Raw genomic sequence first — 11,920 nt, forward strand, 5'->3', positions numbered from 1 at the left:
ACACTAGGAAGTCCATCACTGGTTGGTGTTTCTTCCTAGGTAATGCATTGATTTCATGGAAAAGCAAGAAACAGAATACCGTCTCTAGATCCTCTTCAGAAGCTGAATACAGAGCCCTTGCTATGGCTGTTTGTGAAGCTCAATGGTTGTTCTTCTTCTACAGAGACCTTGGCATACATCACAAGAAACCAGTGAGCATTTTCTGTGATAATAACTCTGCACTTCATATAGCTGCCAATCCCGTTTTTCATGAGCGTACAAAGCACATAGATATCGATTGTCATGTTGTCCGTGAAAGAATTATCAATGGCACTGTTCATCTTCTTCCTATTCACACCTCCTTGCAACTTGCTGACATCTTCACAAAATCCTTGTCTCCTTCGCCATTTCATTCAATTGTTTCCAAACTTGGCATTCTTGACATTCATATGCCTAGTTTGAGGGGGCCTGTTGAAGATGATAATCATCTCACCAACCAGATTTGCCATTAGAATTTGATTTTGCAGTGTTTTCAACAGCTTTCCTTATTTAGCAGTTTTTTGAAAATCTGTTAATTCTGTTTTAGGTTAGTTTCCATTTATGGCAAGTTTCAGTTTTGTTCATTGTGTATAAATAGCTTGGTTCTCTATTCTGTATGAATTCAATTTAAGATCAATATTAACATCTTTCATTCAATTTCATCTTTCAACCGTTTTGTTCTTAGTTCTCATCTTCTTTCATTTTCATTCCATTTTCTTCTTCTTCATTCACCATGGAAGTGCCTTCTTCACAGCAATATTGCATGATAATTGATGTGGACAATAGTTAAAGCTATCACTACTTAATGTCAAATTTGACATTTCAGTTCTAGCTATTTTAATTATTGAGTTCCTTTCTTATGGTGTTTTCCATGTTTTCTTGAAATAGAATTGCGTTCATTAAGGTTGCTTTGTCTTTCATGAATGTTATCTGTCGTATTGTAATTCATGGTAATTAATATAAAAAATACGGCAAACAAAGGTCTATCGTGACTACTTTGATGTAACACACTTTTCCAACATTGTTGCTTTGTCTCTAAGAATATTGGTTAAGAGAGAGTTACATATGACCTAAGTCTTCTCAAAGTTTTACTCTGACCAATGAACCTTCAAAATGCTTGCTTTGGGGTTTCAAGCCTATTTACTTTGGTGGTAAAAAGTGCTCCATTGAAATTGATTTGGAGAAAAGATATTTAATGTTTATTCAATTCAAGAAAGTAAGTAATAAAAAATTAATATCAATTAATAAGTTGATTATGTATTGATCCTCATTTTATTTAGTTTTTTTATCGTTACTAATGTTAAGAAATATTATGAGAACAAGTGATATTTTAATCTACTAACAATATCTAGAGCTAATAGAAAATAATACAAGTTGATAGATTTAACACTCATTTAGTATTGGATAAAATAAAATTAAGGTGTAGTGCTTTGAGAAGACTTCAATAATTTAAATATATAAGTTCCAACATCTCATCTTTATAAAACTTGTTCTTAAAAATGATATTATTTCTGATATGTCATATAGTCCAAATAGTTAGGAACCAAAGGGCCATCCACTTGTCCTTCTTCTTTTTTTCCATCTCAACCATGTCATCATGTATTAGAAGTTGGTCTTAACTGTATTATGGGTAATAGAACTAGGAATTTAATTTTTGTCAAACTATATAGGACTTTGAGTAAGAGAAAAATAGATTCTTGGTTGATTCATCCAACTCTACGCATAAAGCATACCGTGTTCAACTTAGTAGATACTCTATTTATATTTATTTTCCAAGGGAGACATTTCATCTTTGTTGATAGTATTTTTGCTTACAATCTCATGAAGTAGTCATTTGTTGGTGTTTCCATCCTTCAGTTATAATACATGATAAGCATTTTTAACTGAGTATTAACCTCAGTCATGGATCCAAATCCATCCATCGACATCACCTTGTTTAGGCTTTGATGATGATTCCAAAGCTTTTAAGATATTTTCAAATTCTTCTTTCTCCCAATGAAACAATCTCATTCTCCATTATATATTCCAAAATCAAATGCCATGCCTCCGATCTCTTCTTACCATTACATCTTTATCCAATGTGACTTTAAATAAAGTTGTTATTAAGTTTTTTCAATAATTTATTTTTTCTTTCAAAATATAAAAAATCACTTAGTTGATGACAAATTGAAAAACCTATTAACCATTTGTTTGAGTTTTAAACATATATTTTGAGTTGAATTCAAGATTTATGCGTAAATAACTTTTTTGAGTTATTATATATAAATGTGTTTTAACCACAAGTATGTTGTTGTGTTGCTCACCGCAACTATAATACTATAATCGTATCGTGTTATATGGTCCGTAATTTGAAACAATAATTTCACCTATTTTGACATAAGGATGCTATAAGTGATAAATAAGTTCCTTTTGACTTGAACCCTTTACTCTTTTTCAAATGTCATTTTGCATGCACATAAATGTGTATCAAATCCACTCTTTTAGATTTTATGTAAGAATACATTATGAAAAAGAAGCAAATCTTTGTAAAGGTTTCACTTCTGCAGAAGGTAGGGTCAAATGATTAAGGGAAATATATTGATTGTTTTGGACATCACCCTAGAGTTGTTCTAATAACTGATCTCAATACAAATAGAAAAAAAGAGAAAGTGACACTTAGAAGCTCTTGTGGAGCATAGCTTCTTGTTGAAACAGATAATGTTTCAACAACCACATGGTATCATCATTACTCTATATCTTAAATGCACAATTTAAACTCAAATAGAAGTCTTCTGAGCAAGGAACTAATCTATTTTGGGTGTGTGACTGTCTATCTTAATAAGTGTCGCTCTCAGGAATCGAACTTTTGACATTTTGGTCATCTTATAATCTAATGGGATCTTAAACTATTAAATCAAGAACTTATTGATTCTTACACTCTAAAATTGAAAAATATTGGATTTCCTCCTCTTCAACCATTTGCAATTGCATTATCAACACTGCTTCTCTTATGTTTGATCATCATCCCTCAACTTGCACTAGCTAGGGGCCATTACCAGACACCACCATTTTTTAACTACATCTCTAAAGGACTTGATTTTTATAACTACAAAAAATTTAACAATTTGATATTCACATTCCTTATTTACCAATCAAAATTTTTAGATCATATTTGATATTGTACATATTTATTTTTATTTCACTTAATTTTTATCTTATTTAACTTTATACATCTTTTTTTAAAAATACATGAAGAAAAAATTGGTCACATATGTTCTCCATTTTTTGGTGTATGATCAAAGTTTTCCATATATTTTTCCACGTATGTTTTACGTATGTAATAAATGCTTTGCCTTTTATTTTTGTAGATAAAGTACCAAATTGTAAACACTATAATCTAACCAGCAAATTGATCTACAAAATACCAAACACATATAGCAAGGGGTTATCGAATCAGCAAAGTCATAGTGAATATTAGTCTTTCAACTAACAATTGTTATTCTAAGTTGTTTTCAAAAGGTTTTTTTTATGATTGTTGATTACACTATGAGTATTATTTAAAATTATTTGGACAAAGATGTTGAGATTGAACTTTCTAATCACTATCAATATTCAATTAGCAATGATTCTTCCAAACAAACCTCAAATGTACTAAAAGTTAATGTCTTAGTCAATTTAGTAGTTCATGCAATAAAGCTCTATGTGTATTTACTTTACACACAAGATGAAGATTTACGACTCCCAAAATCATAACTCTACGTCTAGTAGTTTATGCATGTGAAATTGAGTTTAATGCAACACCCAAAATATACTAATCGCCAATGTCTTGGTCATATTAGTAGGTCATTAAAATAGCTATATATCTAGCAACTAAATTAACAAGAGGAAGATATATGAATTGTTAAGCATGTGACTTGTCTAGTGGTCTATGTTAACAAGTTTGAGAGTTATTTAGTTATTGATTTAGCTTTATGTCCAACAATCAAAACAACATGCATGAAGTGACAAGTTAATATAAATCTATGTCTAGCAATTATATAAACTTGATGAGTTGAATAAAGTCAAAATTACAACAAGGATTTATCTAATATACATTTAAAATTCATATAATAAGATGATCAAAGTTATAGTAAGCATTAAGTACATACCCAGTTCATAAGAATCAAAACATAAGAAATTAGTATAAAACTGAATTAATGTGCATAAGTCAAGCTCATATTACATTCAATCTCAACAACAAGAAGATTAGCTACTCATATTCATAATAACTAAATTAAAGTAAAAGTAAGAGAAAATACAACTCATGGGTGAGAATTTATCACTTCAATGAGCATGAATTAGTTTCTCTATCACTTACATCTTGCTTCTACACCTCTAATGGAACTTAACTAGCCTAAAATCTAAGAATTTATATATTACAAGTGTATTGCCAGAAGTGTCTCTTACAAACCGGCATGCTAACCAACAAATATGTGTAATAATACAACCTTGGTGTTGCAAACAATATAGATTAAGAGATTATTATTTTAAGTTATGATTCAAAGGGTTTATTTATTTGATGACACAAGTAAATCGAAATAGTAATGATAAAGAGGGTTGAGATTGAACTTCACACTTACTATATGTACACACCTGATTCTTAAAAGCAATTCATTCAATAATGATTATTTCACACAATGACCTCCAAATTACTAAAAATTAATGTCTTAGTCAATTTAGCAACTCATGCAAGAAAGACATAGGTCTAGTGACTTTGATACATAAGAATAAGCAATACGACTTTCAAAATCATGCCCTATGTCTAGTGATACAAGCATGTAAGTTGAGTAAAAATACAATACATCAATTGTGCTAACAACCAATGTCTTGGTCTATACTAGCACTTTGCCAAAAGTAGATCTATGTCTAGTAACTATAATGATAAAATTCAGTTTTATGAACCTTCAAACACATCTCTATGTCTAGTAACTATAATAATAAAATTCAGTTTTATGAATCTTCAAGCACATCTCTATGTCTAGTAACACATGTTATTCAGTTTGAGAGTATAAAATCACAACATTAATTCTTTGTCTAGATACCAAAAAGTGAAGTGCGTGAAATGATAATTAATATAAGTCTATGTCTTGCAAATGTACTACTTGTTGAGTTATGCAAGTTCAGAATAATGCAAGTAAGAGACTAAGCAAATTATTCAATAATCGTGCAATAAGGTGATCAAACTTCAAACAAGCATAAAATAAATAAAAAACTCAAATATAATCAAAACCTCATAAATAAATGGTGAATCAATGTGTATACATCAAACTCATGCTACATTCATTCCCAATAAGAGTTTTAGCTACTCATGTTCACAAGGTATAAGTAGGATATGGATAAAACACAACTCGTGGAGTAGTAGAACCACACACAAATGAGTGTAGATTAACTGCTCTAATACTTACACCTCGATCCCATGACTAAAATAAGCTAAATTACCCTAGAAACTCGTAAAAGAAGTATTACAAATCAATATTACAAAGTGTATTTCAAATGGTTCGAGTTAGAAGTCCTTAAATAGTGTTCTATTGCTATTCTATGCGCTCAGCGCACCTCCAAATAGCTTATGATGACCTTTCAACGCACCCACTTGTGCTGAGCGCAAGTATGTGCGTTGGGCGCATACAGAACAATAGCAAATTGCTGATTTTTGTTGTTGCATGCGCTAAGCACGGAAACCCGCGATTAGCATAGTGACTTTTGCTCATTTGGATGATCCGACCGTTCACATTAAAGCCCCATCAGTTAAGAACAATATATCAAAATTTAGCTCGATCCAACGATGAATGAAGGAGTTATCATGAGTTTACTCCGACATGTCATGGTTAAATTCTTGGAACTTCTCTTTTTCAATTATTCCTCTGGATTATGCCCAAAAAACACTCCAAAGGTGAGTTTGACCAATTAAACAAGTTTTAATCATGTATTAGTTTAACTTCATTCATTTGAGTTTATTAAGTAGTTAAAGTGTTGTAAAAAGAGTGTTTAAAATATGATCAATTTGACACTTATCAAAACCCAAATTCATCCATTTTAAAGTGCGTGAATTTTGGCTTCCGTGTTCAGAGCACCTCCTTGCATTGAGTGCAATGCTTCGTATAACCATGCTCAAAATTTCTATGTAACTCTTTGCGCTCAGTACACCTTACATCGATGGGTGTGGCAGAATCGCTAAGCATATCTGAGGCAATAACTTTTTATTGAATTTCGTAATTAATTTCACTAGAGTAGGATGGTGCTTGGCGCAGCTTGCCATTGCCATTGAGCATGGAACTGGTGCTTGGCATAGATAATAGGGATAATTGAGTACTTTTTGACTTAAGATTTACATAAATGTCATTCATACTATGCATTACGTTAAATGGTGATCAAATTCTATGATATCAAGTTTTATGTTATTCCTTATATGTCAGCTGAAAAGATGATAAATATTGAAAAAGAAAGTAAGTCTAATCGGTCATTAGAGATATATGCTCATTGAATTTAGGATAAATATGAGACCATAGAGTTGTAATCAAGGACGAAACCTATGATAGAAATCACAAACAACTCTTTGCAACCTTGATTAGAAGAACAATATCAACCACACTTAATTCTTTGATTCCCATGGGAATGAGGAGCTAAACTCTTTTCTTTGGGGTTAGATTTAACTATTTAAACTTATTGTGTCCAATATGACTATTTATTTGTTTTTAGTACTATTCTATTGTTTTTCATGTCTACTATTGTCTCTAAACTTGTTTGGTTTGGTCACTCAATTCATGATTTAAGGTTAGGATGTGTGTAATAGAAATTCCAAGTTTAAGCTAGACCTAGAGTATGTCATCTACTAACATGTTAATTCTAGAAATGAAATTAATTTAACTAATTACTGAAAAATCCAATCTATTATAATTGATTAATTATTCAAGAGATTGAGAATTGGTTAATTCCATTATTGATCTATTTGTGCAAGGGACTAATAAATAGATAAAACCGGTAAGCTCATAACATCCTATGGAAACCAAAACCCTAACTGGAGGCTCCCTGGTTCTTAGAAGAAGAACAATGTCAACCACACTTATTGGAGGCTCCTTTGTTGAGGTCGGGTCCAACAAGTGATAACAGAGTCAATCTCCGACTAAAACATGGTGGTCTTAAGAGTGAGCGAAGTAAGTATGTGTTACCCATAATTGAGGGATAGATTGTTGTGTTTATTCAAGTGTGAAATCTCATATTGATATGAGATGGGTGAAAGAGTTTATGAGTGGAAAAGATCCATAAAACAATTGTCTTAAGGTTTTAGTTCAAAACGTGGTTATAATTCTCCATTCTTCTCATGTCCCGATAAAAATGGAACCCAAGCTCCATGTCGCAGTCAGCTCCTTAAGCAACTTTAGCAATGTCAGTCTAAATGTCCTATCATCTAAGCAAAATTTGTTATCAAGAAACATTTTGTAAGAAGTAAGAAAAAATTAACGTGCTAAAAATCACAAAGTAGATGAAAAATGAAACTAATACAAACTAATAAATTCACTTTAGCGGTGTTTATCTTCTAGAAGTTGGTGCCTATTTGGGTTTGGTTTGTGGCCTTTTTCATACGTAGTTGGTATTTGCTATTTGTATTTGGTACTTGTTAGTGTCATATTTTGGATTAAATTTTAAGAAAAGTACCAAACACTAAGAGCTATTACATTAATAAAATAAAATAACTTATATGAGAAAAAGTATATCATAAAACAGTACCAAACACTAGATAGCCATTGCATTGATAAAATAAAATAATTTATATGAGAAAAAATGTATATCATAAAATAGTTTTGCATATTATCACTGTATCATTTATCATTCATATTTAATTATTATTGACTTTTCAAAAGTAATATAAACAAATAGCAAAATGATGCGTTGAATGTGTATAAATCTTTATAATAGTAACGTAGATATTATATTCAGTTATATATGCTCTAATATGAAAACAGCATTCCACAACCTTATAATTGAATAGTTTATTTTGTTTTTTTTTTACATATATGATGACTTAAGTCTATGTATATAACGTAAGTTTTAAGAAAAATTGAGAACCTCATAAAAGCTAAAATGTCCTTGTGTTATTATGAGAATTCAGAACTAGAAAGGTGAGTTAGAGATTGGGAAAAAATCAATCAGGACAACATAAAAAATAATGAAAACTAGGTACTGATTCCAGAATTGAAAATACAAGAATTAGTATAAAAAAATGATATAGCATACAAGACTCTCATGTAATGGGATCTTTTTCTCGATATGATAGATATATCAGACTTATATATTTTATATAATCACTTATAAGATATATGACTTGTATGTATATTATAGTTAAGTTAGAATAATTCTCGACCGATTAATCTATTTAATACTTGTATGTATATTTACATACTTAGAAGCTTTACTAGTAAGTTCCATGTACACATAAACATAACCACCTTAACCTTGTTACATACTTAAATATGACACAGAATCATGAAGTTATTGCAAGATAGAAACTTACTTTGGTAACAAGAATGGTTGAAAGTGTTACATCATATTATCAACTTCAACAATTAGAACAATAAAATTTAGTTAAGGATTTTGACTTACACAAGAAGCAGGTCAAACAAAATTGAATGTCTTTGACACCACTCTAAAGTTGTTCTAACAACTCTTCTTGTTAAAACATAGCTATATGTTTAATTCAGCTTCTCTTTGAATCAAATAACACTGCATCACCTAATCAAAGTAAAATCATTTCATTCCTCTATATATATAGAATACAATTTTGTTCAATTTCATCAAAAACAGTTCATATTCTAAGTAAAAGTTTCAACACCAAACTTTACAAAATCAAGAAAAAATATGGGTCTATCCATTCTTTCATCACTAAAATTCTCAGCATTCCTTTTGTCATTGATTAACTTCTTCGTATTTGAGCTCGCACTAGCGGATACTACTAGACACTACCGTTTCGATGTATTTCTTGAAGCCTAAGCAACCTTTTCAATGCCACATTTCCTTGTTTTTTGTTCTTCTACTTTTATGTTCATTAACTTTGTAGTAACTGATTGAGGTTACTAATGCAGATAAGGTACGAAAATGTGACGCGACTATGCCACACGAAGAGCGTGATAACCGTGAATGGTCAGTTTCCCGGACCTCGCATCGTAGCTAGGGAGGGCGACCGTCTTCTTATTAAAGTTGTTAACCATGTGCCAAACAACATCTCCATTCACTGGTAAAAAATTGGTTGATGTAAAATTGGAGTGAAATTGTTAAACTTAGGGAATGAAAATAACGTGGTATAAACTTTGTAATCATTTATATAGGCATGGCATTAGACAACTTCAATCAGGTTGGGCTGATGGACCAGCATATGTGACTCAATGCCCCATCCAAACAGGTCAAAGTTATGTTTACAATTACACTATTAAGGGTCAGAGAGGAACACTTTTTTGGCATGCTCACATATCTTGGTTAAGATCAACTATCTATGGTCCTCTAATCATTCTTCCTAGGCACAATTCTCAATATCCTTTTGCAAAACCTCATAAGGAAGTTCCTATCATATTTGGTAATGAAATTACTTAAGGCCTAAACCTTGGTCTACCCTTTTCTTTATATGCAAATATTGATCAATCTTTGGCATTGTTTTGTTTAGGAGAATGGTGGAATTCTGATACTGAAGCAGTCATAACCCAAGCCATGCAAAATGGTGGAGGACCAAATGTTTCTGATGCATACACAATTAATGGACTTCCAGGGCCATTGTATAATTGCTCTGCCAAAGGTATCAAATACTAATCAGTCTAGAATAATTACCCATTTTGGTACGTCATGTTTTTTGATCTTACGACCGTTGAAAATAATTTATTACAATTCAAACTATAAAACTGAAATGGTATGTTGCAGTCATCACAATAGCAAATAGGAAAATAGCACATTCTTAAAGAAAGCATTCACTATTTTAAGTACTACTTGCAATATGCATTGATTCTACATAATGTGTCATGTTTCACAGATACATTCAAGTTGAAGGTGAAGCCTGGGAAGACTTACCTTCTCCGTTTGATCAATGCCGCACTCAACGATGAGCTATTCTTCGGCATTGCGAATCACACCCTCACAGTTGTTGAAGCTGATGCAGTTTATGTTAAACCTTTTGTGACTAACATCATTCTTATTGCACCTGGCCAAACCACTAATGTTCTTCTCAAGACCAAATTGCACTATCCTAATGCTACATTCTTAATGAGTGCTAGACCTTATGTAACTGGCCTAGGCACTTTTGATAACTCCACTGTGGCAGGTATTTTGGAATATAAGACCCCATCTAAGGCTCATAAGACATTGAAAAACCTTCAGCTACTTAAACCTGTTCTGCCAGTACTCAATGACACTTCTTTCGCGACGAAATTCGCGAACAAAATGCGTAGCTTAGCGAGTGCTAAGTTTCCGGCTAATGTTCCTCAAAAAGTTGATAGACACTTTTTCTTCACAGTAGGCCTTGGTACAAGTCCCTGCCAGAATAACCAAACTTGTCAAGGACCTACTAATGCAACAAAATTTGCAGCAGCAGTGAATAATGTATCATTCATACTCCCAACAACTGCACTTCTTCAATCACATTTCTTTGGTCAATCCAATGGAATTTACTCTCCTAACTTCCCTAATAGTCCCTTGATTCCATTCAATTATACCGGCACCGCGCCAAACAACACCATGGTGAGTAATGGAACAAAGGTTGTGGTTCTTCCATTCAACACAAGTGTGGAACTTGTGATGCAAGGCACTAGCATTCTTGGTGCAGAAAGCCACCCTCTCCATTTGCATGGCTTTAACTTCTTTGTTGTTGGTCAAGGTTTTGGTAACTATAATCCAAATAAGGACCCTGCTAACTTCAATCTTGTTGATCCTGTTGAAAGGAACACAATTGGTGTCCCTTCTGGTGGATGGGTTGCGATTCGATTCCTAGCGGATAATCCAGGTTAGTGAGATAAATGCTTGATTGTTGATATTGCTTTGCAATAGTATTTCATCTATTATGTCTTCTTTTTGTATACCCAATAATATTCCCTCATCGTATGGGTAAGGAACTAATCCTTTCCGAGGAGTGTGACTGTTACTCCCAACAAGTATCACTTCTACGAATCAAACATTTGAACTTTGGGCGTATTTGGAGATCTAGTCGAGCCTTACACTATTAGACCAACATCTTGGTACATCTATATTATATAGTGATTCAAATTATGGACAACATCACATGATGTGACCATAACATCGCGATGACCGCCACAAATGCATCTCACTATAATTGTAGTATGCTCCTGAATCACAATGATGCAATCATATCGGGTGCAACCACATGTGGGCCACATCCGCATCAAATTCAGAAATATTTTTCTAACCACAAAATAATTCACACTGCAACAACTGCAATCTGGTAACATGTTTAATTATATTTGCAGGTGTATGGTTCATGCATTGTCATTTGGAAGTACACACTAGTTGGGGTTTGAGAATGGCATGGGTTGTCTTAGATGGAAAGCTCCCAAATCAAAAGCTGTTTCCACCACCAGCTGATCTTCCAAAATGTTAACTTAAAAGCTGAAATTTCTTCAATTTGTTTCAACACTATGATCCTTAATTTTTTGTAATTCAATATTGGGCAATTGTTTTCCATTGATTTTATTGCCTTCATTTTTTATGAGGACTTAAGGCTTGAGTTGAATGTGAGAAATGTATTTATATAAGATGCATTAATAATACCAATCTATATGTAAGATTGTATTTTTTATTCTTATCTTCACAATATTTGTACAAGTTATCCCTTTTCAATTATGATATCCACATATCATTTTTTTTAGCTACACTCTTTCTATACCTTTTTGTA

General features: G+C 32.2%; 1 protein-coding gene across 1 annotated transcript; it reads left to right on the plus strand.

The window, feature by feature from the left end:
- The first annotated feature begins 8,840 nt into the window (after nt 1-8,840).
- Nucleotides 8,841-11,646, plus strand: LOC109338473 (laccase-17-like). The gene is made up of 6 exons (XM_019575730.1): nt 8,841-9,003; nt 9,114-9,265; nt 9,357-9,601; nt 9,689-9,817; nt 10,049-11,014; nt 11,496-11,646. Exons 1-6 carry the CDS (start codon nt 8,890-8,892, stop codon nt 11,624-11,626), a joined length of 1,737 nt encoding a protein of 578 aa, XP_019431275.1. The 5' UTR covers nt 8,841-8,889; the 3' UTR covers nt 11,627-11,646.
- The last annotated feature ends 274 nt before the right edge of the window (nt 11,647-11,920 follow it).

The sequence above is a fragment of the Lupinus angustifolius genome, unplaced genomic scaffold (assembly GCF_001865875.1).
Source record: "Lupinus angustifolius cultivar Tanjil unplaced genomic scaffold, LupAngTanjil_v1.0 Scaffold_26_53, whole genome shotgun sequence".
Classification (NCBI taxonomy): domain Eukaryota; kingdom Viridiplantae; phylum Streptophyta; class Magnoliopsida; order Fabales; family Fabaceae; genus Lupinus; species Lupinus angustifolius.

Bases quoted from the DNA above. Each gene is read 5' to 3' on its own strand.
- LOC109338473 (XM_019575730.1), top strand. From the start codon at position 8,890: ATGGGTCTATCCATTCTTTCATCACTAAAATTCTCAGCATTCCTTTTG. The intron at 9,602-9,688 runs GTAATGAAATTA...TGTTTTGTTTAG, and splicing joins GGAAGTTCCTATCATATTTG to GAGAATGGTGGAATTCTGAT. The intron at 9,818-10,048 runs GTATCAAATACT...CATGTTTCACAG, and splicing joins GTATAATTGCTCTGCCAAAG to ATACATTCAAGTTGAAGGTG.